The 22,421-nt window shown below is 42.2% G+C and overlaps 2 protein-coding genes across 5 annotated transcripts in view; one reads left to right on the top strand and one right to left on the bottom strand.

Moving 5' to 3' along the window:
• Positions 1-72: 72 nt before the first annotated feature.
• QPCT (glutaminyl-peptide cyclotransferase) lies at positions 73-15,840 on the bottom strand. Its single transcript, XM_075496072.1, has 7 exons — positions 15,418-15,840; positions 11,073-11,219; positions 8,361-8,642; positions 5,607-5,783; positions 4,630-4,729; positions 4,028-4,144; positions 73-1,899 (listed from the first exon to the last, which is right to left on the bottom strand). Exons 1-7 carry the CDS (start codon positions 15,547-15,549, stop codon positions 1,754-1,756), a joined length of 1,101 nt encoding a protein of 366 aa, XP_075352187.1. The 5' UTR covers positions 15,550-15,840; the 3' UTR covers positions 73-1,753.
• A 5,598-nt stretch (positions 15,841-21,438) lies between these two features.
• The window catches only part of PRKD3 (protein kinase D3), a 48,480-nt gene continuing 47,497 nt past the window's right edge, over positions 21,439-22,421 (top strand). For 2 of the 4 annotated variants that reach the window (XM_075496060.1, XM_075496066.1), the window contains exon 1: positions 21,972-22,113. The gene's annotated coding sequence lies outside the window, so the exon portion shown is untranslated. Of the gene's footprint in view, positions 21,589-21,971; positions 22,114-22,421 lie in introns of those variants that run through there. The other 2 variants (XM_075496064.1, XM_075496061.1) reach the window with 2 other exon arrangements.

Raw genomic sequence — 22,421 nt, forward strand, 5'->3', positions numbered from 1 at the left:
ATAGCAAAGAGTTCAAATAGCTTTGATGTAGTTACACAGATGTGCAGTAATACCTGAAAATAAACACATCTGTCCAATTTTTAGAATTTTCATTGTATTCTATTTCAGAAGTTGCATGCAAAAATAGAAAAATTTCTCACAAATGTTGAAGTGATGGGAAAACATAAAATGCTTTTGTTTCATCTTGAGCAACAAAACCAGATTGAATTTAATTTTTCAGGCTGTCCCGTAATAGTAAAACTTTACAAATTTGCATTGCTGTAAATACATATTTCTATTGCGACTTTAAAATATGTATGTAAATGTTGTCTTAGGTTCAGAAAAGTTTGCTTTAGGAAAATGGTAAAATACAGGCCAAATCTGACAAGCCTACAACTCCATAGCTTATTTCCTTTTTAAATCTCTTTGCCCAGGACAGAACTTTCTAATGGAAGAAGTTCACAGCAGTAAAATACTGGCTTGTTTTTTTTCTCAGTTCATCCTCTACCACCTTGATTTCCCACCCCACCCCCCTTCAAATGCTCTCATCTTTTTCTCACCAGCGGAAACCATAATTCTGTAGGTAGCTTTTGAATACTGTTCTTCTGGCTGCTTCTGTTGATTTCATTCCAGGCTAGATTTTTGCTGGAGTGTTATACTAAATTTATTGAATAATTCCAGTAAGGAATGTAAAAGCACAGGGTTGTTAAACTGGTGAGTATCTTTTTCTGATATAGGCTATGGCTTGTCCTTACTTCTCGGTGCTTAAACTGTCTTCTTGCTTCTGACTCTCATACTTATTTTACTTTTAATAGATAGCACTTTGCATTTAAAATTATATTTATATAAAACTGTAGTTTCTAAAGTGATTGCTTTCCTAGCAGGATTACTTCTGATGTAATCTGTATTAAAAACAGCAGGTTTGTTTTTTTTTTTTTTATTTTGGGTCAAATTGTGAATGATTCTCACATGAATTAGTGGTGTGTGCTGGGGTGTTGCTCGTGCACACCACTACTCTTCTGTTTATATCTCCTGTGTTGCAGTCAAAACATGATGGAAACCCCCACATACCTTCCTCTTAGCATCACTCCCCACCACCTTTCTCCATCAAAAAGTATCCAACAAACAACAGGGAGAAAACTGAATTTGGGTTATTTCTCTGTTTCCTGGTGACCTGCTGTCTGCAGACAAGAGCCCTTGCGGCTTTCCTTGTAGGGGAAGGAGGAGAGGAAGCAGGGAGGATCAAAAATCCCTTCTGTGTGTCAGGAGGTCTAGCAACTCATTTCATGATGAGGTGGTTTAGTTCACCCCAAAGTACAAGTTTGGGTTAGTATGATTTTTTTAGTATTTTAGTATGACCTGTTTTGATAATGTGGTCTAAATTTCCATTGCTGAACACTGCACAAGTTGGTCACGCCTTGTAAAAACTGTAGCTAACACTGAAGTCAGGAGGCATTCCCTCCTGGGATCTTAATATGTGACATAAGACAGTTATAACAGTGTGGAAAAATTCTGGGTTTTTTTTTATTCAGAGGTAAGGCATGGAAAGATCAAATTCTTTCCAGGCTGAAACTGATAACTGATTCTTATTTAATGCTATCTTATTTGGCTACATGGAACATTGGGTCAGGAACAGCTGAATCAACAATCAGTCTAGCAAGAGCTATCATTATATTTTGCTTCGCTTTAGTGCTGTCCAATGCAATTAAATAGCAAATGTGAAGGTGGGCAAACAGTATTTAAAATGGAGTATGATTTGTTGCCATTTTGTCTATCACAGGTTTAGATATTCCAGTACAAACACTTGCAGGATTTTGCTGAGATTGTCGATAGTGGTTTTGTCAAGGTTTTCTTCTGTGTCCTCCATGGTATGCCATACTGCCGGAAAAGGGGATGGAATCAGATGTAGCACTGGAACCCCTATAAGGAAGAAAGTGAAATTTGGAGAAGAAATATTGGAGAAGTTCTGTTAAGCCAATTGATATGTTGCCATTTAGCAATAGAGTCAGGTAACTGCTCAATATGCTCACTTCGTAGAAGAGTGTGTGTCACTGCAGCTTCCTTTTATCTTCTCTTTTTTTGAAGTCTGTGACTGCAGCCCATCCATTTCATTGTGTATTTCCTGAAATGGGCACCTTCCTTTCCTTTGAGTACTTTTCCCTCTTTTTTTTTTTTTTTTTTAAGGCACCTGTAGCTAGTAGTTTTTCTGTGATACTTGTTTTTTTGTTTGTTGAGGGTTTTTTGAGATCCTTTGCATTGTAGTTGTTGGTACTGTGTTTAGGAGCTACAGAAGGGTGCTACTGCAGCTCCCCAAACCCTAAACTGATTACCATGTTCTTCTGACAGTGTTAAGATTGAGCACTTTTTTTAAGCAGTTTTTCGTGCTCTCCATAAGTGGCAAAATAGGGTGTCTCTATTTTTACTCCGTAAAAATAGAAGCACCGTTATGCTCAGATAAAAGAACTTCCACTTGAAAGGATCTGTATCACTGCATGTATATATATATACATCAAGCCACCTATACATACTGCAGCTTTTAGGTAAAAGAGGAATTAAATCAGACTTGTGCTTCCTGATCACTTTTTGCAGGCAGTGGTGGAGCATTGTTTTCCTCCAGCCTCTTTCCTGGTTTACTGCTTTTCCTATGTCATTTTTCAGCTGCATACCCCTAAGGGGAATCTATTTTCTTCACTAGGTGTTAATCATGTTGTTAGAAAAGGTTTTGAGGTGTGGTCATTGTTTTCCTCTATCAGGTTCTCCTATGTAGGATTTTTGATATCCCTGGACGTGCATATGGTGGCTGTGTTGGTTTTGTTGGACGCAGGCCCTGCTTTGCTGTGAAAGATGAAAGATTCATGGAGCTGAAGAGCCATTGAGCAGGAGACAGTAACCATAGCTCAGTGAAGAGAGCACTCACTTGGGGGTGGAGAAGTGTAGCTGCTCTTGTGCCTCCTTCCAGAGCTGTGTGCACATCTTATATTACTTGGTAGTTAACAGAGCATAAGCAATGGTAAAATTAGGGGCTGGATATGAAAACACCTCCCTCGTTTCCTAGGTAGATACCCTCTTCATTGAAATAGTGTTACATTCCTTTTTGCTTAACTCTTCTCTAGCAATGTGACTCTTGTAGTCCTTGCTGCACAGTGGAAAACTTCAACCACAAGAGTTTACTATATCTACTGCCCTTCTTTGGCCCACTTTAGTTTTGAAGATGCTCTGCTGAGTGCTTGAACCGAGAAGGACATCAAATCCACATCTTGAACTTGGACAAGTGCTTTAATCACTGACCTGTAGCTTGACAAGGTGGCAGCACTAGTACAACTGCTTTCCCTTTCTTTGATTGCATCCCAAAGGAAAAGAATGAACGCAGAGTCAGAGGCCGTGGTGTAGGTGTCTGCCAGAAGAAATGCTTAGGTAGGGAATCCCAGTTTCAGGTTTGTGACTAATTCCAGGAGGGATTTCAGGCATATTGTGTCATTTGCTATTTCTGCTGGCTACTCTTGTGTACCTTTCACACCCCTCAAGCTGACAGTTGTGAAATCTCCATTCTCTTTAGTGAATGAGGATGTCTAATTTGAGTATGTGAGTTTTTGCAGGAGTCAGTACCTTCAAATTTAAACAGGTAATTGTGAGCATTACTGTAACTTTGACAACAGATCTTTAGAGATTTTTGTAGTCTTTGAAGATATGACCCTTGAGTTTTTCACTGCTCCTAGAAATAGTAACTAGCTGGCTAGTGTGGTATGTAGTGATATCCCACCGGATCAGAGTTGCTTATCTTTGTAGGACGCTACTGCTGACAGAAATTTCCATTATCTCTGTGCCATTGGAGTTGTGCTCATGCAAAATGACGATGGGTATGTTTTATCAGTGCTTTTGTTCGGGTATGCTTTTCAAAGCTGTGACTCTTGGCCTGCGTAAAGTTGGATTTGGAAGCCTCAAGTTGGGGCAAATAAGCTTGAAAAACAGGCTCAAATGTGCTTGCTCATTCACTAAATGATGCATTTGTTACTGAACTTATATTTTAAAATATAAGAGCTTCCGGTACCTCTTAATAAAAATGGAACGTGGTCATCTTCAACCAAGCCTCGATGTAAAGTAGTCTGGAAATACTGCCTTTCAACAAAGTGATTCTTCAACAGATTCATGTTGTGTAGCTCTTGCTCTGTAATTCACAATGAAAGTGATTATTACGACTTTTGGACAAGATGAGGCCTGTTAGCACATTTGAATTATTTTTCCTCTCACATGGAAGCTTTTTCCATCAAAGAAGAAAAAGAAGTTGGTAACTGTCTTTTGCATTTGTTTAGTACTTAGAAGACCTCCAGATTGGTGCTATTACTGTCATTTTACAGAAGTGAGAACTAAAACACAGAAGTGAAGCAGTTCCCAAGAGTCGCAGAATGACAATCAGTAATAGAATCTGTTTCATGGCTTCCAAGTGTCTGGGAATCTTCCTCAGGTATTTTATTAATTAAATATTAAAATCTTTGTACAGGTTTAAGATGCACCAAATTTAAATTTACATTATTAAATATTATAACTGTAAAACAGAAAAGTAATCTAAAAGCCTGATTTACAGGACTTAATACATTCAGAAACTACACACTAAATTTTCAAATTCGTCACAGCCCATACCCCTCTTCTTACCAATTGCTTGAAGCCTCTGAAACCATCGAATAGTGTTTAAAAAGTAATTGGGAAAGACTGGGTTTGGTGCACCAATTAAATCCAGTAGTACAAGCAGGTCCTACAGAAGAAAGAATCTTTAATACAGAATTCTTTACACCATCAACAGCAGCAGCAGCAATGAAATTTCTTGGTTCCTGTATAGGCCATGACTACTAGGTCTTTGAAAGCTCTGGCCAAAGATCTGACTTTTCTACCATGGTGCCTGAGAAGAACTCATTAGCAGAACCCAATTCCAATCTGATGCATTTTGCCATCTTTCTGAGGAGGAAAATGGTAGGCCATTTCTCTGTTCATCAAGCTGAAGCAGACTGCATTGCTTTGTTTGCAGTTCATGTGTTCTATCCCTTTAAAAGAAAAGCTATGGTAGGTGGGGAGAAAGAAGAGGAAATTGTTTCTTCCCCGGAGAACAACAAAGTCTGTCAAGGGAAAGACATTTTATGAGTCACAAGATACGGTGACAGAAGAAAAGTGTCTCAGCAGTGAGCAGGGAAACTAGAAGGCAGGAGGGAGAAGGGAGCAGACAACCAGAATGTTAGTAGGAATCAAAGGGAAACGGAGCTTGCTGTAGCTTCGTGCTGAGCTAGGGGAGATTTTTTCATAGACCAATACTATGTCTGTGCTCTTTCCTAATCACTTTGAATTATCTCTCTTGAAGAAGGTGGGTATCCTAGTTTATATTCTAATACATTTGTGTATTTTGATTTTTTCTATGACTCCTCCTCATACTTGCATGGAGAAGATCTAAGCAGATTCACCTGAAAAGCTTTTGCCAACTTGCTATTTTATCACATCTCATAAAATTTCCACAAGTCTGCTTCTTCCTTTAACTTTGGTGGGGTTTGTGGTTTCTTGGGAATTTGGCCAATTACTTACTAATTAAAGATTTAAAAAAATGCAATTTACTATTACTCATTAGGGAGGTGAAAGCCACTTACTATGCCCTGAAGCTGATTTGTGGTTGTTGAACCAGGTGGATGTGGAGTAGATACCATTTTTTGAGCTAAGTGTTGAGAGCCATAGAGGGAATCGGAAGAGGACCACCGGACAAAGGCTTCTTCACCATCAAAAAAAATGAGCTGAAGTGAAAGGTCTGGTCTTGACATTGAGCTGGTCTGTTGGAGGAAGTTAAAAGTAACATAACTGATTCTGGCCAGAACATTAAATAAAGGACAAATACTGTAGTCATATAAGCAATATCAGTAGGGGTGTATTTTCAAGGTACCCTATGCAAACCTTCCTGTGGCTGTTAAACACAGGTTATGGTGTAACAGTGGTAGTGATCAGTCATTATTATTTATCTAGCACAGTGACACATTCTCCAGTCTGGTATCACTTTGGTTCTGGTTAAAAGTTTCATTTCTGACTTTAGTGGACATGAGCTGAGTATGTTGAGACAGGTCTGCAAAACCAGGTAGTGGAAACATCATCTCAAATAACGAGGAGACATGTTAGCAACAACACCTGATGTGAGTGCTAATATTATTACTTGATAGCGCCACAAAGGAGTAATATCTCTGCTACCGTTGTGCATCAGTGGAGGTGAATTATGTATTTTAAAGTTGAAGGTTCTTTGAGGGACAAAGAGCAGTCAGTCATGAGAAGAATGACCATTTCTTTTCCTTCAGGGGGACTCGCAACCACCCAGGTGACTTTACCCTAAAACCAAAGCACAGAGAGTGGAGTAGATACGCCCTTCCCTTTCAACAACCAAAAATATCACAGTAGTAAGAACTGAGAATATATATGATTAATGTATTTAAGGTCACAAAGGAGGCATCTGTGTCGAATTTCTTCCCAATGTAGAAGGAGCCTTTTTTCTCTCTCTGTTTACTAACTGAAGCCTTGTTTGCACTGGCAGTGTTTCCTAATAATCTACAACATGGCTAAACCCAGTTTGGTTCCACTATATGAACAGTTTTGGGAACTGTAGTCTTGGCAGTTGCCATAAATATTTTAACCCCTCTATGAATTAATGTTACTTCAAGTGAAATTGCATGATGTGGTTAAAAAGGTGGGGTCACTGGCAACAGTCATGTCCTGTATGGGCTACAACTCCCAACTAGCTGGAGCTGATCCAATATAAACAGTAGTGGAAAACTTCTATAAAATGTTGCTCACGTAGGCAAGATGATATTGATTATACTCACAGCGATATATGGATTTCTCTAATGGCAATGCTTTGCTGCCCTTTGTCCTTTGCACAGGACAGAGCTCTTTTGATAGCAGTCATTTTGCATTACATTCTGGAGGAAACGGTATTAATGCCACTTGAATTTTAGAAAGTTTTGTTTCTAATTATTATTATTACTGTTTAGCACATTCCCAGGTCTGAATAATGTAGAGAGATCTCTTTGTCCTTTAATTTTAAACTTAATCTACATAACTGGAGAAACATCAAGATAAAAATCACAGCTTCAAGTCAAAGTATAAATAGATTTGGCTGAAAACATAACAAGTCTGTTATGCTACTATGAGCAGAGCAAAAAGGTCATAGCTAATGTATTAAGCAGATGGATCCCAAAGTATATTTTAACAGACTGTACAAATGGTAACCTGCGCAAAGTAATTAGATTGCCTTTTTGTCAAATGCTGTCATCTTACATGATAAAACAATTTAATCAAAAAATGATGTATTACTTGCAAAAAATTCCAGTCTTCAAGTCAGTGTGCAGGTTGTTCCGTAAATAACCATCAGGCAAATTTATTCTAAATGAAGCTTCTAAATGAAAGCATATGTATTACAGGAGTGCTTTGTTTTGTGACTAAAAACATCGGCATATTCTTAATCTTCTAATTCTTAAATATTCTAATGTCAGAAGGCATCAAATCAGTTTCTGGAAACAACTGCTGACAAGTAATCTTAGTACCTGAGCTGAGTGTATTGCTGACACTTTGTAAAGCATTTGAGAGACCTTTTCCTGTGAAAGCTCTGTTAGTGTATGAGAAGTATTCTTCTGTAAATAGTAAACACTGAACCAGTAGATGGCACTCATGAATCTCTAATCCTATGAGTTTATAGGATCAATAGATTTTTGTGCCCAGCAATGGCAGCACTTTGAAGTGGATTTTCATAGCATAGGTAACACAGACTGATAATACTATACCATTACTTGGCTGTTTTCCTGTACTCAGCCATCCCTCGTTTCATAAATAAACTATTCAAATTGATAAAGGAAAACAAGAGGAAAAACTTGAAATCATTAAGGGATGGAGGGATATGAGTGTAACTCGCCTGTACAGCAATTAGTTCATCCATCTCCCAAAACAGAATACAACTGAGAGATTTTAAAAATGCAAGACTCAGAAAGCAACAAAACTTTGTCAATGACCCTAGATGTTACTGGATATTATAGGAGCTTGAGTAAGGGTTCTGTGCCTTTCAGATAGAAAGTAGGGTATCTCGCTGCTGTGTCTATGAAGCATGTATTATTAATGTATAAATTGTTATTTTTATATAGTATATATTTATTAGATAATTTTTAGATAGCCACCCTTTGCATAAGAAGTTTTAATGTGATAATGTACTCTAAAGTAGTAGATACAGATCTCTGTTCTGTTCTTCTTTAAGTCAATAGGAGTTTGGCACAGCATTCAGAGAATCAGACACGCAGGCTGTCGGAGAGAACATGGAAGTGCCCTAAGGCCTATTGCTATTGCAAAACCAAATGAAAATGGAAAAAGCAAACTACCTTGATTAACTGAAGCTTGTTATCCAAGGCACGTGCCAGCTCCAATATCATAGCACAAGGCACAGCTGAATCAGTTGCTCCTACAAACACTCTCTCCTGCCATTGTTGTCCAAAGAATTTTGAGTCGTAGTGGCAAGCAAGCACTAGATGGCGTTTTGCAGAGGGGTCAAGGGTGCTGATAATATTTGAAAATGTCTGATATCCATATGGTGTGTATGTCTGAAATGTATCTTCTTCAATTTCCCAACCAGCCTGTAATCTTTGAAGACGGCGCTTGATGTGCTACAATTAAAAAAAAAAAAAAAAAAAATCAGATTTATATTGCTTGCTTCAGAAAGATGTTGCAGACAAACTGTCATTAGCTAATTAATAGTGGCACTTAAGTTTATTTCTCTAAGTTCGTGGTATTTTTAAAAGATAAATTTTATAGCAAAAACTGTAGTGTCACTATATAAAACAAGCAACATCTTTGCTACTTTAGCCTCTGACTGGCTCACTTGCTTTTCATTTCTCCCTTTTGTCTTGTCTCTGGAGTTTGAGGGTGCTTTGAATGATTGCCCATTAATATGACACATTAAGAGCTTGATCTCTGAAGTTTCCAGGCCGTTGTTTTTTCAGATTTAATGAGAGCTTTAATGTTTACCTCTTCAAATCTACACTCAGTTGTGTCATTAAATTAAAAGTCAAAACTGGCTGCAGAGAACTTGGTGTGGCTATTTTGACAATTACCACGCATACATGCCACAGCAGTATAAAAAAAAATGCTGGGGTGTTTGTGTGTGTTTGTTTGGTGTGGGGTTGGGTTTTTTGGTGTTTTTTTTTGTTTTTGCTTTTTTTTTTAGTTTTTTTAGCTTCTATGAGAAATCTGCCTTTCAAGTGACATAAGTTGTTTACAAGGCTGTAAGAGAAAGTCTGATCCCTGTAAATTAAAGAAAGATTTAAACATTTCAGAACAATGTTTTAAAAATGAAATCCTGTAAGTGTAGCTCATGTAAAGATAAAAATTAAGACAGTGAATCTATAAAAGAGATCATTCATTTTAGGCGTCTTCCTACCTAAAAAGAATACCTCTAACAACCCCAGTTATACTTAGTACAGAGTTCTGGCTAACTCTTATTTAAAGGGCCATCTCTGTTGAGAAACTTATTTTTATGGGTCCCTAGAGTGCTTCTTCAAGGCAGATTCCTCTCTCTTTAAATAAACATTAGGAAAAGCCTCTAAGGGGAAAAAAAGAAAATAGACTTTGAAGACTTGTCCTGCTCTTAGTGAAGTCAGTGGGAATATTGCCATAAATTTTAGTGCTACAACAAACTTCCATTTTGTTTGTGGTCACCCTCTGAAAGCTTTTATGGCATTGTATGGTCTATCTGCTATCTGTAGGCAGAGCAAAGGACGTCTGTTATTGATTAAGGGGAATATCTAAGCCTGGATGGAGTTCCCAGTGTGCACTAGCCATGACTGGCACTAGCCTTCTCCCTTAAAGGAGTCTGGTGCTTTTTCTGTGTCTTAACAAAGAAATGTCATCCATTTCAAACTCCGTTGTGCTTTGACAATGGAGGACTCTTCTTTTTTTTCCTTTGGTGGGGGTCTACTTTAGTACATGCTGTTACCTTGTAACAGGATGATCCTGTTTTGAACATGATTTGTGGTTTTCTAGCCTAGGCTCAGCTGTTTTTTTGTTTTTCTTACTTTTTCCCCTTTCATTTGGCTGCCTTCCAGGATATCACTAAAGAAACCACAGAACTAAATCTACAGAGATACGCGCATGCAGACACACACACACAAAGCATAAAAAAGCTGCATTTTTCCCATCTACCAATTGCAGAGTGGCAAATAAACTTCCTGTAGTTAGGGCTATCTTGGAGCTGTTGAGTCACTGCCTAAAGGGTAGATGAAGGCTAGTGAGATGTTGTGAATGTCTTCTGGTAAACTCAGCTGTACCACTGGTTTAGTCTCCCGTTTGGCTAATGTAATCCAGAGCCAGCATGGCGCACAGTCCTGAAGATGCTGTGAGTGCAGAGCAGAGGTGCCGACAGGGCAGCAACCCAGTTGTGTGGTAACTCCTTGTGGCTCAAATCAATGTGCTGGAGCTTTTACTGGCTTGGGGCCAGGTGCAATCTGGATATGTTAGCCCAGCATTCACACACTGCTGTGCTTGGGCCAGCGGAGCTACCGTGGTACTTGGACCAGTGCTGCACTTTGTCATGTTGACCAGTTCATCTGCCTGACCGTTTGGGCCCCCCAATCCCGTTTCATGTTCATACATCTGTCTGAGGCAACACTACAGGGGAGTGTAACAGCACAGGACCTCTCCAGAAAAAGGGCAGCGGAGTATCATTTATTTCATACCCATGTAGGGTTCCAGGGGATTTGAACCAGTGACCAAAAGCCTGCAAGTGTGAGGGAAAGGACAACTGTTGTGTTGTACTTTGGGTACCAAACCTGAGGTGAGCTTTTTAATTTAAAACATAAATTTTAAAATAATTCTTTTTAACTTAATTGTCTTTTCATTGTGCTGTGCAGCCCTGGGAAATAATGTCAGCTAAAGTGCAAGCTGTGTCATGTAGGCTCTGTGCAGTCTAGACTTGAACAATGACAGAGTTCATCCTACAGAATGAAAGGAATGTGTCTGTCCCTTTAGTGGTCACTAAAGGCGCTACCAGAATACAAATAATAGATGTTCTTGGAGGTTTTCAGGAAATGTTGTCTTACCTGTCGTACGATATAATTTCCTGGTGATCCTGAGTATCTTTCTATCAGGATAGGGCGCAAATCATTCTCCCACATCTCAGAAACATCTGTGTTTGCTGCAACTTTTTGAATAGTGTTGGAATGTAAAATTCTTGGTTGGTGAGAATACTATAGAAAGGAGAAAAAGGGAAAGATTGCTATAGCTATAACTATTACTAGACCTTTTTAACCATAGTTTTCTTCAGAATTACAGTAAATGGGATACATTGTGATATTTTGATTTACTGACAACAAAAAGTAATCGTAAAAGTTTTTTTCTCAAAAATTATTGACATTTTTAAGTTCTGTGGCTTCTGTATCTTTGATTTCCATGTAAACATACTAGTATTAAAAACATGGGATACATTTTTTTTTAATTTCAAAATTTTTTAAAAATTTTGAAAACTCAACCCGGGATTGGGTTCTCTCTTTTCTAATATCTTAATTCTACATACATGCGGTCATGTCTGCAACTATACCACCTTCAAATGAGGTTTCCATTGAGACAAACACCAGAAGCTTTGTTTTTAGTAGTAATAATATTTAGTTTTATGTTGTGTCTACATTATGAGGTGCAGTACTGCAAAGAAATGCATAAGCTATCTCAGTGCCAGAAAGAGTGAAGCTGTGTCATTGTGGGCTCTGCCCACAGTGGTGGTATTGGTGTGACTACACAGCATAGCGCAGCTCATTTGGGGCTAGCTGGGGTATACGTCAGCTTTGTGACACATGGGTTAACCTCAGAATTGGCAGCTTGTCTTCTGCCACAACAGCTAGTAGTTCTAGCTACCTCCCAAGTGGCTTTTTTTTCTATTGCCTAAATATGGACCTTTAGAGCTATTTCAGGTGGCCTAGAATACTTGAGACATCCTCATGGGCATGGCAAATGCATGTCAAAAGATGTGCAAGAGCCTTGTGCTGCTCTGGAGTGGTAGCTGAATGCCAGGTGGGATCCCCAAGGACATCTCAAATGCCACTTTGGGCACCTGATTTGAACCTACCCACACTCTAGCAATTGTCTCCTTAGGAACTTCCTGAGCCACTCCTGTTTTTATAGATTCCTATTTTAGGCACTATCATAGGATGCTCCTATCATATCTATTCCTTATTTATATCATAGAGGCTTCCCTCTCCTCCTCTCCTCTCACTGAAAATTCCTGGTCTGTTTATTTGTTCTTTGATCAGAACTGCCTTACATGATTGATCAGACTTGCTGTCCTTCAGTGTACCCTCTCTACCTCATTCTTTTTGAGATGAGGAGAGGGAGGGAAACTGGAACATGAGTGCACCATAGTACAGGATAATGGCATTTTCTATTTTATTATTTTCCTTTCTTAAAACTGTTTAACAACTGACTTGCTTTTGGGCTGCTGCTGCATTGAACTGACTTTTTCACAGATGTATTTACTCTAACTGCATCATCATATACATTAACAAAAAATAAAAATATCATTGCCCTTCCTTTCCCGCTCACTCCTGTGTGTCAATTCACATTTGTCTGAAATGACTGCTGAAACTCATTACCTGGCCAGAAAGTGTACTGACCTGGAGATCTTCTGCAGTCCTGTAATAATGACCTGTTACCTTAATTACCCTGACTGACAAATATTGTTAAAAAATGTTTTTTGCCTCACTATTTGTCATCTTTTCTACTTCATTTATGTGTGTGCTGAGCAAAGCAGGCGCAAGCACAAATATTTTCTAGACTTCATTGTAAGCATTTAATTCTGCCCTTCTCTCTTTTGCTAGCTGTTTATCTGTGTGTGGACCTTCCTCTAATTCCACTTCAGTTTACTTAGTGAAATTAAGTAGAGGGGAGACACAAAGACACTGAATCCTACGATGCCAATTTTAATATAGTGTTTAAGTTTAAAGCTGCATTTTAAGACTACAAGGACACCACATTTTAGGATGTGCAGTTAGCATTTTTAATGCTAGCAAATTTAGACATGAGTTAAAGAAAAATAACATTTCATCTGATATAAAGAAGAACTTTTACAAATTTGGAAATTGTATTGTAGAAGATGCATAAACTGTCTTTTGAAAGACTAAACATTTAATATGGTGGAATTTACACCAATGTAGAAAAGGCACAGACAAGAGAAAATGTTGTCAGGGAGCTGTTCTGTTTAGGAGGAACAGGCTCTAAGAGGAGAAAGTCCAAAGCTATGCACTTCAGAAGAGTGTAGGAGGACAATTTAATTAAGGAAGTTCAGAAAATACACCTTCAGTTGAACAAGTGAAGGGTGCAGTTAGAATGTGGAATCATCTCTGTTCTAATGTAGAGCATGCCTGGTAATTGTGGTCATTGAATCACTTTGCAAAGAAACATTATTATTGCTGAAGTACAAATATATGAAAACACTTCAGAAGAGAGGAATAAATTCCCATTTCTAATAACAGAGATAGCTTCAAATTTGGGAAGTGAAAGGAATTACAGAAGTGGTCATGAAATAAAAGAGAAGCAGAATGAGATCTGTAGGTGGCTCGTTCATTACAGTGTTGGTCAATCTCTATTTCCTCCATGGCCACAGCAGGGAGGCAGAACAATGTATTTATGACAGGGCTACCACTAAACCTTTTGTACTAAGCTGCATAAAACTGCAAGACTTCAACTTCTACAAGCAGCCCATGCTTACCTTGCTGATTTTGGTATATTTCAGCTTAGTGCCAATGGAAGTTAGCTTCTAAGAACTCTTAAGTTTAGGACCTGATTCCTCCTCCTCAATGAGGGAAGGGGGGAAGGTCTGTACGCTGTGCAACTTTCAACTTCTGCCCACACATCCCTTTAGGGAGAAGGAACAAAAATTGTCCAGGGACAAGAATTTGATGAAAAAGGAAGTGGTTCTTGGTTAGTGTCTGCAGGGGCAGAGGAGTTCAGATGCTATGGTTCTGTGGTTAGATGATACTACTTACATCATTGGCAAGTAGATTGACTAGCTGGAATGGAATGACGTAAAGAGTGTATTGGTGTGGCTCAAGGGGCTGAAAAAAGGAGCACTGGGGCTATACGCTTGTACGTTGACTAGTATGACTGAAGATTTAGCCTCACATATTCTAATATATGTATATATACGTGTATTATGCATATTATAGAAGTATTATACTGCAGATATGCAGTCTATACATGAGATAGATATCATATATATAGTAAGATACAATTAATAGAACAGAATGACAGTTTCTCTTTTTTTTTTTCTTCCAAAAAAACCCAAATCAACACTTATTTGAATGGGGAGTGAATAAAATCAAGGAGAAAGGGAATGACTAATGGGAAGTGAGTGGAAACATATGAGGGCAGCTTTATTTTGCCAGTTTGTCCTGGACTCTGATCTATTGGTGAAGAGAACTGTGTACTGGATTAGTGGAGTTCAGTCAGTTCTGGCTGAACTTTGAGTTCGGCTCTTCTACAAACACCTGGGGATGGGCCCTGAAAGTATATTTTCCGTTTGGAAATCCCTGAACCCTTTAATTGAATGAAATTTGCAGTTGTGTGCTCTCCCATGTTGCACGTGGTTTGGTTCTTCACAAGGAAACTATGTTAGTGTTTCGTAATTGACCACTAAGAGTTGTTGCACAGAGAAATCAGGGGTTTACTGCTTATTGCTGTTTCATTAAACATCATCTTGAGACTGCTTTTTTCACTAGTTCATGCAACATTTTGAATTAAAAACAATATAGTATTGCTCTACAACATATTAGAATATTACATCCTTTCAAAACAATTATGCAGTAGCTACCACTGCCATCCCTACTTGTTTTCCCTAGATAAATGTGCATCACTGCTGGAAGAGCTGTTTTCTCAAACTAAGACACTGTCCTCTGAATCACCGTGATCACGTTGAAAATTGGAGTGTAACAGAATGTTAATGGAATGTGATTTTGCATTTTGATCCCTCTTGCCCTGTTTGGGTTTCCTCTTGAACTCACTAACTGCCCCTGACAAGGCGTATGGTGCTGGCTGCCCGTTCCCAGGTGGCGTGAAAGGCGTCGCTAACGTTTCAAACGTGTGAAGAAGGCTGCTTCTCTCCAGCCATCAGCTCGGGGTGAGAGGGAAGCCATGTTACCCACCCTCACCTGCGCTCCCCGAGCTCCCGCGCTGAGGGTGGGCCGGTGACCCACAGCGGAAAGGCACATTCGCGCCCAAGGCAGGATCCCGTCAGGATGGATGCGCGAGGTTTCCTGGCGGGGACCGGCACGCCGCGCGGGTGCGTGGGGGCACGTACCACCGCCCGGCTGCTGCTCCCTGCCTCCCGGGAAGGTGCTACCCGCCCCCGCAACCAAGTGGAGAGGCAAGAAGAGCCCGAGAAACGCAAACGTGACCCACCTTCTCCAGGGTCCAGTCTGCTCCGGTTTCCCTCCCGTGCACCAGGTGACAGCAGGCGACGGCGGAGAGGCACAGTGCGCCGAGCAGGCGGGAAACGGCCGCCGCCCCCTCGCCCCCGCCTGCCCCTGCCATCCCTCTCCTCTCCCCTCACGGCCGGGCGGCTCTCCCCGCGGGCCCCCTTCCCTCCGCCTTTCCGAGGCCCGGGGATGGAAAGGGGAGAGCCAGGGCCGGTGCCGGCGGAGGAGGGGGAGAAGGGGCAGCGCTGGAGGGAGGGATGGGGGCTGCTGCAGGAGCAGAAGCAGAAGCGGGCGCTGGCTGTGGCAGCCGCAGCTCTGCCAGCCTCTGGCAGCTCGTCTCCCCTCCGAAACGAGCCTCGTCCCTGGCACCACGTCAGCAGCGGCAGGAGGGCTGCCGGGGACCAACCCCGGGCCCTCGCCGCCCCCCCTCCCTCCTCTCCTCCTCCCCCGGGGCCGCCGTGTCGCAAGCGGAGGCTGGAGGGGGCTCGTGATTTTCGCCGTGAGGAAAGCTGTCGCTTGCGGTTTCCCCTGAAAACTCGTTTAGTGTTTCAGGACGGCTTGGAAACGAACCGAGGCTCAGCGGCCCCCTGCGATCTCGGCGCGTGTGGGCACACATGGGTAGCTCCGGGCTCCTGAATGCGGGCTCCGAGGGCGGCGTTGGGCTCCTGCTGAGAACGGGCCGTGCTCGTCGCTCGTTACTGACGACCCGTTTGAAATGAGCATTCGTGAAGGGTCTTCAAAGGCAAGACCTACAGAATTGCAAAGCGGTTTAATTTATTATTTTATAAGCTCTTCTTGCGATCGTTTTTAGGCCTAAACCGACAATCCTTGCTAAAATGACAATCCTGTCTTCAGGCATTTTAAATTCTGCAAGTACACCATTAACTACCAATGAAGCAAAATTTGTGGTGAGGCGATATTTTGCAGTAGACCAATTAAAATGATTACACCAAAGATACAAGCTTCTGAGCACACAAGCCCTTCTCTAGGTCACTTGACATCACCATCCTTGCCCTGCAGTGTTGTAGAAAACATCTGACTATTCTGCATCGCAGACATTCCGTTTGAAGTCTCCAATTTTTACATCATTCTTAAAGTTTAGACTTAATGCTAAAACAAATTGAAAGAAAAATAAATAAAGAAAGAAATAAAGGAGAGAGGGAGGGAGGGAGCAGGAGTAATCATCTTGCTGCTCTTCAGCCTCGTACTGGAAAGCCCCATCCTGGAAACTACAGCTTTGCAAGTATTCAGAGTGTCTGCAAGGGTAATATTAGAGAAATGGAGCAATTTGTTGATATGCAGATTCTTGACCCAGATTCCACAGATTTCCTAGAAAAGCTGGTGGATCTGCTGCCCAGCATACAGATGGGATCTCCGGTGGTGATAGTTTTACTGCAGATTCAGCATCCTTCTAGCTGATACTCAGAATGTGGCTGTATCCTAATTTTTCCTATATGAGGAAATGAAGAGTTAATTTAAATCAATGCCATTTTTTTTTTCCCCTCACAAAAATAACAATTGCTTTGTTAAGAAATTGTTCCAAATGCAAAGCCAAGTCACTGGTGAACAGGGAGAAAATAGGCAATCATTTGATTACCAAGAAAAATCAGCATGGTTTACAGATTCTTAGGCAAAAGCCCCGGCATGTCAGCAGAGATCAAGTCACGGGAAGTTAGTCTAAATCCACCTACCATGATGGCAGTGATCCCAACAGGACTGCACAACAGAACAAAAATCTGTTGCCCCTCCATCAGATTTCCTGTGGGTGACTATATAATCCAGATGCTGGACAAAATTTCTGGCTGATGTGCCAGGGTTCTCATACAATTTAGCAGAAAAAAAAAATACAATAGCTACAGGAGAAATTTGCCAAGAATATAAGCTTGATTCAGGACTAGCTAACACTGTTTTCCCCTAAGGGATTGTGGTCCCACCGAGAGCTACAATTCTTTGATAGATTACGAATTTGGCAAGCGTAAAGTCATCTTAAAACAGTGTTGATCTCGCCTACATGGGAAACACAGATAAAAATGTAAGTGCTGGACCAGATGCGTAGAGATTGAACAGGATTTTTTAAAGGTATTACTTTCAAAATTTGGAGGGGAGACCTTCCTCCCCTCCCCCTCATAACCACCCCAGAAATAAAGAAGACTGAAAAGAGAGAAAAAAAGAAGCTATTGAAATGTAACAGAGCAGTTCACAGCTGAAAAGAGAATTACGCAACTATTTTTTAAAATAATACACAATGTTAAAAAAAAATTAATCAAAGGTGATGAACGTTTTGTTTTTCCAGGGCTTTATAAAGGGAAAACATGTTGTTTAGTCCTACTCCATACTACCAAATTGAAAAGATGTCAACAAATTGCTCAGTGGTCAGCTGTTCTATTTTATACGTTTTAAATAGTTGGTTTATTACCCAGAAAAATCAAATAGATGTAACCAGATATCATCTAGAGAGAAAAAAAAAAGGTAGATTATTTGAAGAAAAGCATACATTATTGGTGAAAATATAATCTGTACATTGTTCCTTTCCTGTGACCCAGTTGATGTGACAGTGCCATCTACCGAGGTCCCGGTGGACGGGCGTTAGAGGCAGCACTGTCAGCAGCTTTTCCTTGCGCTGGCACTGCAGCACATCAGCGTGTCAGCCCAAACCGCCTCTTGGAAGCTGGGGCTGCGTGCGCTGTCATTACCTTGGTTATTAACTCTGGAGAAATGCAGTCAAATGCTGCGGACTTAATGCACGCTGTTTTCTCAAGAAGGGGGACTCCTGCACCTTCCACCGTTTCAGATACAGTTTTGATGCTCAGCTCTTTCAACTGGCAGGCCCACGGTAGGGAGAGGAGAAAGTGTGGTTTGTTGTGTTTTGAATCCACCTCATATAAGGCAATTTTGTGCCTGAGCTATGGCTGATTTACCAGCAGTGGTAAGCCAGCAGTTACAATATACAGTCTGGGATTTCCAGTGTTTGGCAGCCTGGGCTGCTGCATGTTCAGAAATCCGTAGGCAGCTCTTAGAGCTCAGAGGGAAAGCGTGGTGGGGCTGATGTTCACAAAGCAGCACATAGGCCTGCAGGTGCCCGGTGCTCACATGCGTTCTGTGGACTTGAGCTGCTGTTCATCCCAGTCAACTCACCTACCGCTAACCTCGGGGGGGGTTGGAACTGAGCCTTTATCAGGCTGTGGGAGTGCTGTGCTTGGTGATTCAGGTTTAAGAGATTCTGTTTCCGTGGGCTGATGTATTCACAGACAAAGTTTTAATAAGCAAAATGTGCAGGTTAGCCCTAAACACTTATTTAGGGAAATAACTTTGTGTTTATTTCAGAGTCGGTACAGTAGGATGATATGTGAATGAGGCTACCCACCCAGCAGGTGCAAGGATTTGTGAGATCGTTCTTTAAACTAGTGGGGGGTAAGTGAATTCCAAGAGGTCAATTACATATAACTAATAATATACATATATATTTTGTTTTCAGTGGATTCATACCAAGATAAATTTTGATTCCATGTTTTTTAAGCCTATACTAAACTTTTCACTGTTTTGTTGGAGGTAGATTTTAGGACAAAGTTCAGCTAAGGGCTCAAACCGAGACGATGAGGTAATTCAGACACATCCACATTTCAGGATTTTATCCAAACCAAACCTGAACTCCTAACTCTTTTTTAGTTTTCTTACGGGGGGGGGGGGGGGGGCATGAACTAAAAAAAAAAAAAAAAGGAAAAGAAAAGCATTTTGTCCATAGACATATTAGTTCCTCTTTTTGCAAGTATTTCTTGCAGATCTTGAAAATCCTGAATGGGGGCATTTGCTATGCAAGATCAGTGTCAAAAGCAGTGAAAAATAATCATGGCAGCACATTTATGGAATTTCTCAGACAAATGCACCAGTCAAGTCTCCCAGGAAATTGCCTTCTTTGTAACCCAGTTAGATGATACGAAAATATTCCAAACATTAGATTGGTGAATATTCACTTATATATTATGTTTTTGTTGTCAGATACAGAATATCCAAATGCTATCGGCATTAATTTCAAACTGGAAAACCTTGACATATTTTTAGAATTATAAAACAGTTGCTCCAAATGTGGTTTGTCTATATAGAACTAGTGGTCCATATAGAATGAAAAAGAGTTGCTTTAAAAAAGCAAATAAATACAGTAAGTTACCCCTGTTTCCTGGTATCTTGTAGCTGTGAGAGAGCAATTTGTAAAGTGCAGCTGGCTTCAGTAGGGAAAGCTCTGAACTGTGAAAACAAGCTAACCATCTGAGGGAATGATGTGGGCTCAGAAACAAGATGAAGAACTTCGATGAAATCCACAGGAAATCACTAATTATGGTAGTCACAAAAATAACAAACCAGAATGCTTGCCCTGTCAATTGGTGCAGAGAGGGCTAATGCTGTCATAATGCTGCGCTATATATAGTCACACACAGTCAGGTGTGCATATCCACAGATGTATGTGCTGCTCTATACATAGATGCTGAAATGCAGAGCTGCATTCAGATGTGTTTTACTCAGAGGTCTTTACAAACAGAACAGTTTTTAGATGCTTCAGGAATATTTGTTTAGTAGAAAGTACCGCCGTACAAATACTTAAAGCAGTCTGCTTTGTTTTGGCTGATGCTTTCCTGTGTTCTGTAATAAATTGATTTTAACTAATCCATCTTCTGTTCTAATTTATGAAAAAGCAGCTATTATGGCTTAGGGCAGCAAATTAAATGGCACCAACCCTCTTGGATGGTATAAAGCTAAGCTTCTTTACAAAGAAGTCTAATCGTTGCCCAGTGACTGTGGTAATACCTAATATCCATCTGGTATTGTCCATACACAGCTATTTTTAGGGCTGTTACTCAGAATGTGAGAAGCTTGCTGCACTTTAAATACTCTAGAGTATGACTCCTTGCTGTGCTAAACATCAAAAATCATGTTTATGGAGGCAAGCTCTATGTTTACAGTGGTGGCGTGTGGGAGTCCCACTTTGGAGGAAAAAGGAAACGAAGATTGCTCAGTTATCTGGTGCAGAGCTTTGGCAAGAACATCCTCTATTCATGGAATAGCCTTCATTAAAAAGTCCCAGGGTGTTTTTTAGCATTCAAAACCAGTTAAAAGCAGAATCAACCATTAACTGCTACAGTTTTAGTTTAAAGTAGTTCCAGATTTCGACAAGAAGCTGCAGGCTAATTATTTATCAGATAAACTGGCTCCAGTCAGAACACAGACCTGGTTACACTCTGTATCAGCTGCACTGTGTAAAGGTTTGATGCAAAATAGGGTGAAGTAAGCGGAAAGACTCCACTCAGCTTCAGTGGGTTTTAGGCCAGGCCTCAGGAGTGTAAGATGAAGGAAATGAGAAACTTACGTTACAAACAGCACTGTAAATGACAAAGCACTAATCTGCTTCTCCATCTGTGTCTTGCTGAGCTGAGAATTAGAAGCCTTTGAATTTCTGTTGACAGTTTGCCCTTTCCAAGTGTTTTTGGTCTGGTATATAATTTAAACTTCAGTAACTTCTCATGGTAGTGGATATTATTTTAAGACTCGTACACAGAAATTGAATCCAAATTCAAGAAGGAAGATTACGGGTTGTCTTTCAACAGGGAGCTTTTGGGCTGGAGGGTGGTTACAAATGCAGTTTTGCCTTGTGACCAGTTTTATTTAGTACTTTTGCTAAATGCATGTTTGCTAAATATCTTGCATGCAGAGATTTGCTGATGATGCAAGAGCGGCATCATTAATGCAGAGCAGGAAGGCAGGGTTTGGGTGAATCAAGAGTATTGGAAGGGGGAGGCTGAAGTGTAGTGGCAGAGATGGACAGCCAGGTCCAAAGGGGCCTGGAGAACTATTGCGGTAAGCCACAAGCTCATCAGTGGGGGCCACCAAGAGGAGCATGGGGACCGGAAGACACACTGTTCGCAGAACGCCCTTTCGAGCTACCAGGTCAGAGCGACCACGAAAAAGACCAACGTGATCCTGTGACACACTAGGTCAAGTATTTCCTGTGCAGAGATGAAGGGCCTTGTCCGAGGCCCTGGGGAGATCTCCGTGGGGCTGCGCTGCGCCACCCACGCCCCGGAAAGGTGAACTGAAAGTGGCGCAGACGGAGAGAAGGGCTGCGGCGGCCCCGGGAGCAGGAAGGCCCAGGGCGCTCCCTGAGGTACAGCGGGGAGGGCGGAGAAGCTGTCGAAACTCGAGGCCGGCGCTGGCACAACAGCGAGCGGGTGCGAGCTGGCGCGGACCCAAGTTTTGGCACGACTGCAGGCGGCGGGAGGCTGGAGAGGCGAGGCAAGGGCGGCGGCGGGGCGCCAGCTGCAACATGGAGCGCAAGCAACCGCTGAAGGCGCCGCCCCGCCGCGCCGCGCCCCGCCGTCCCGTTAGCGGTTCAGGGCAGCAACCGCCACAGGCAAGAAAACTAACGGAAACTCTTTCGGGAAGGCCTGCGCATGCGCCGCCTCACTCGCTGAGTCCCGCTCGCGCGGGGCACGCCGGGGCTTGTAGTTCGCCTGGGCGCGGCGCCCCGGGCCAGCGCGGGGCTGCGGGACTACAGCTCCCGGCAGCCCCCGCGCCGCAGCCCGTCCCGGGCGGCTCTGGTGTGTGCGGGGAGCCGCGGGGCTGCGCGGCGGGTGAGATGCGCGCGAGGCAGCTCCAGCCCGGGGGCAGCCGGCGTCTGGCGGGGCCGCAGGTGAGGGCGGCGGGGCGGGGGGACGCGCGTCGCCGCCGCCGTTGGGGCCGGGAGCCGGCGGGCGGGGGGCCGGGGTCCGGGCCCGCCGCGCCGGGGAAGGGCGGGGGCGGACTCGGAAAGTTCCTGCCGCGGCGGGAGCGGCGACGTCGCTGACCCCCGCAAGGGCCCTGCCCCGGGGGCTCTGTGGGGCCCCCACCGCCCCCCGCGCGGGGGGAAGCGCCGTCGCGGCGGCAGCTCCGCCCTGGCGCGGGGGTGCCCCGGGGTGGGGGTGACGGGCCGAGGCCACATCATCTCCGGAGAGCGGCGCC

The sequence above is a fragment of the Mycteria americana genome, chromosome 3, assembly GCF_035582795.1.
Source record: "Mycteria americana isolate JAX WOST 10 ecotype Jacksonville Zoo and Gardens chromosome 3, USCA_MyAme_1.0, whole genome shotgun sequence".
Lineage (NCBI taxonomy): Eukaryota > Metazoa > Chordata > Aves > Ciconiiformes > Ciconiidae > Mycteria > Mycteria americana.

What these genes read in the sequence shown, in the direction of transcription:
- QPCT (XM_075496072.1), bottom strand. Translation starts at nt 15,549, where the DNA reads ATGGCAGGGGCAGGCGGGGGCGAGGGGGCGGCGGCCGTTTCCCGCCTG. An exon ending in CAAATCAGCTTCAGGGCATA is followed by an intron (nt 4,730 to 5,606) that starts GTAAGTGGCTTT and finishes TTTCTTCTGTAG; the next exon opens with GACCTGCTTGTACTACTGGA. An exon ending in CGTTCCATTTTTATTAAGAG is followed by an intron (nt 1,900 to 4,027) that starts GTACCGGAAGCT and finishes TCTTCCTTATAG; the next exon opens with GGGTTCCAGTGCTACATCTG.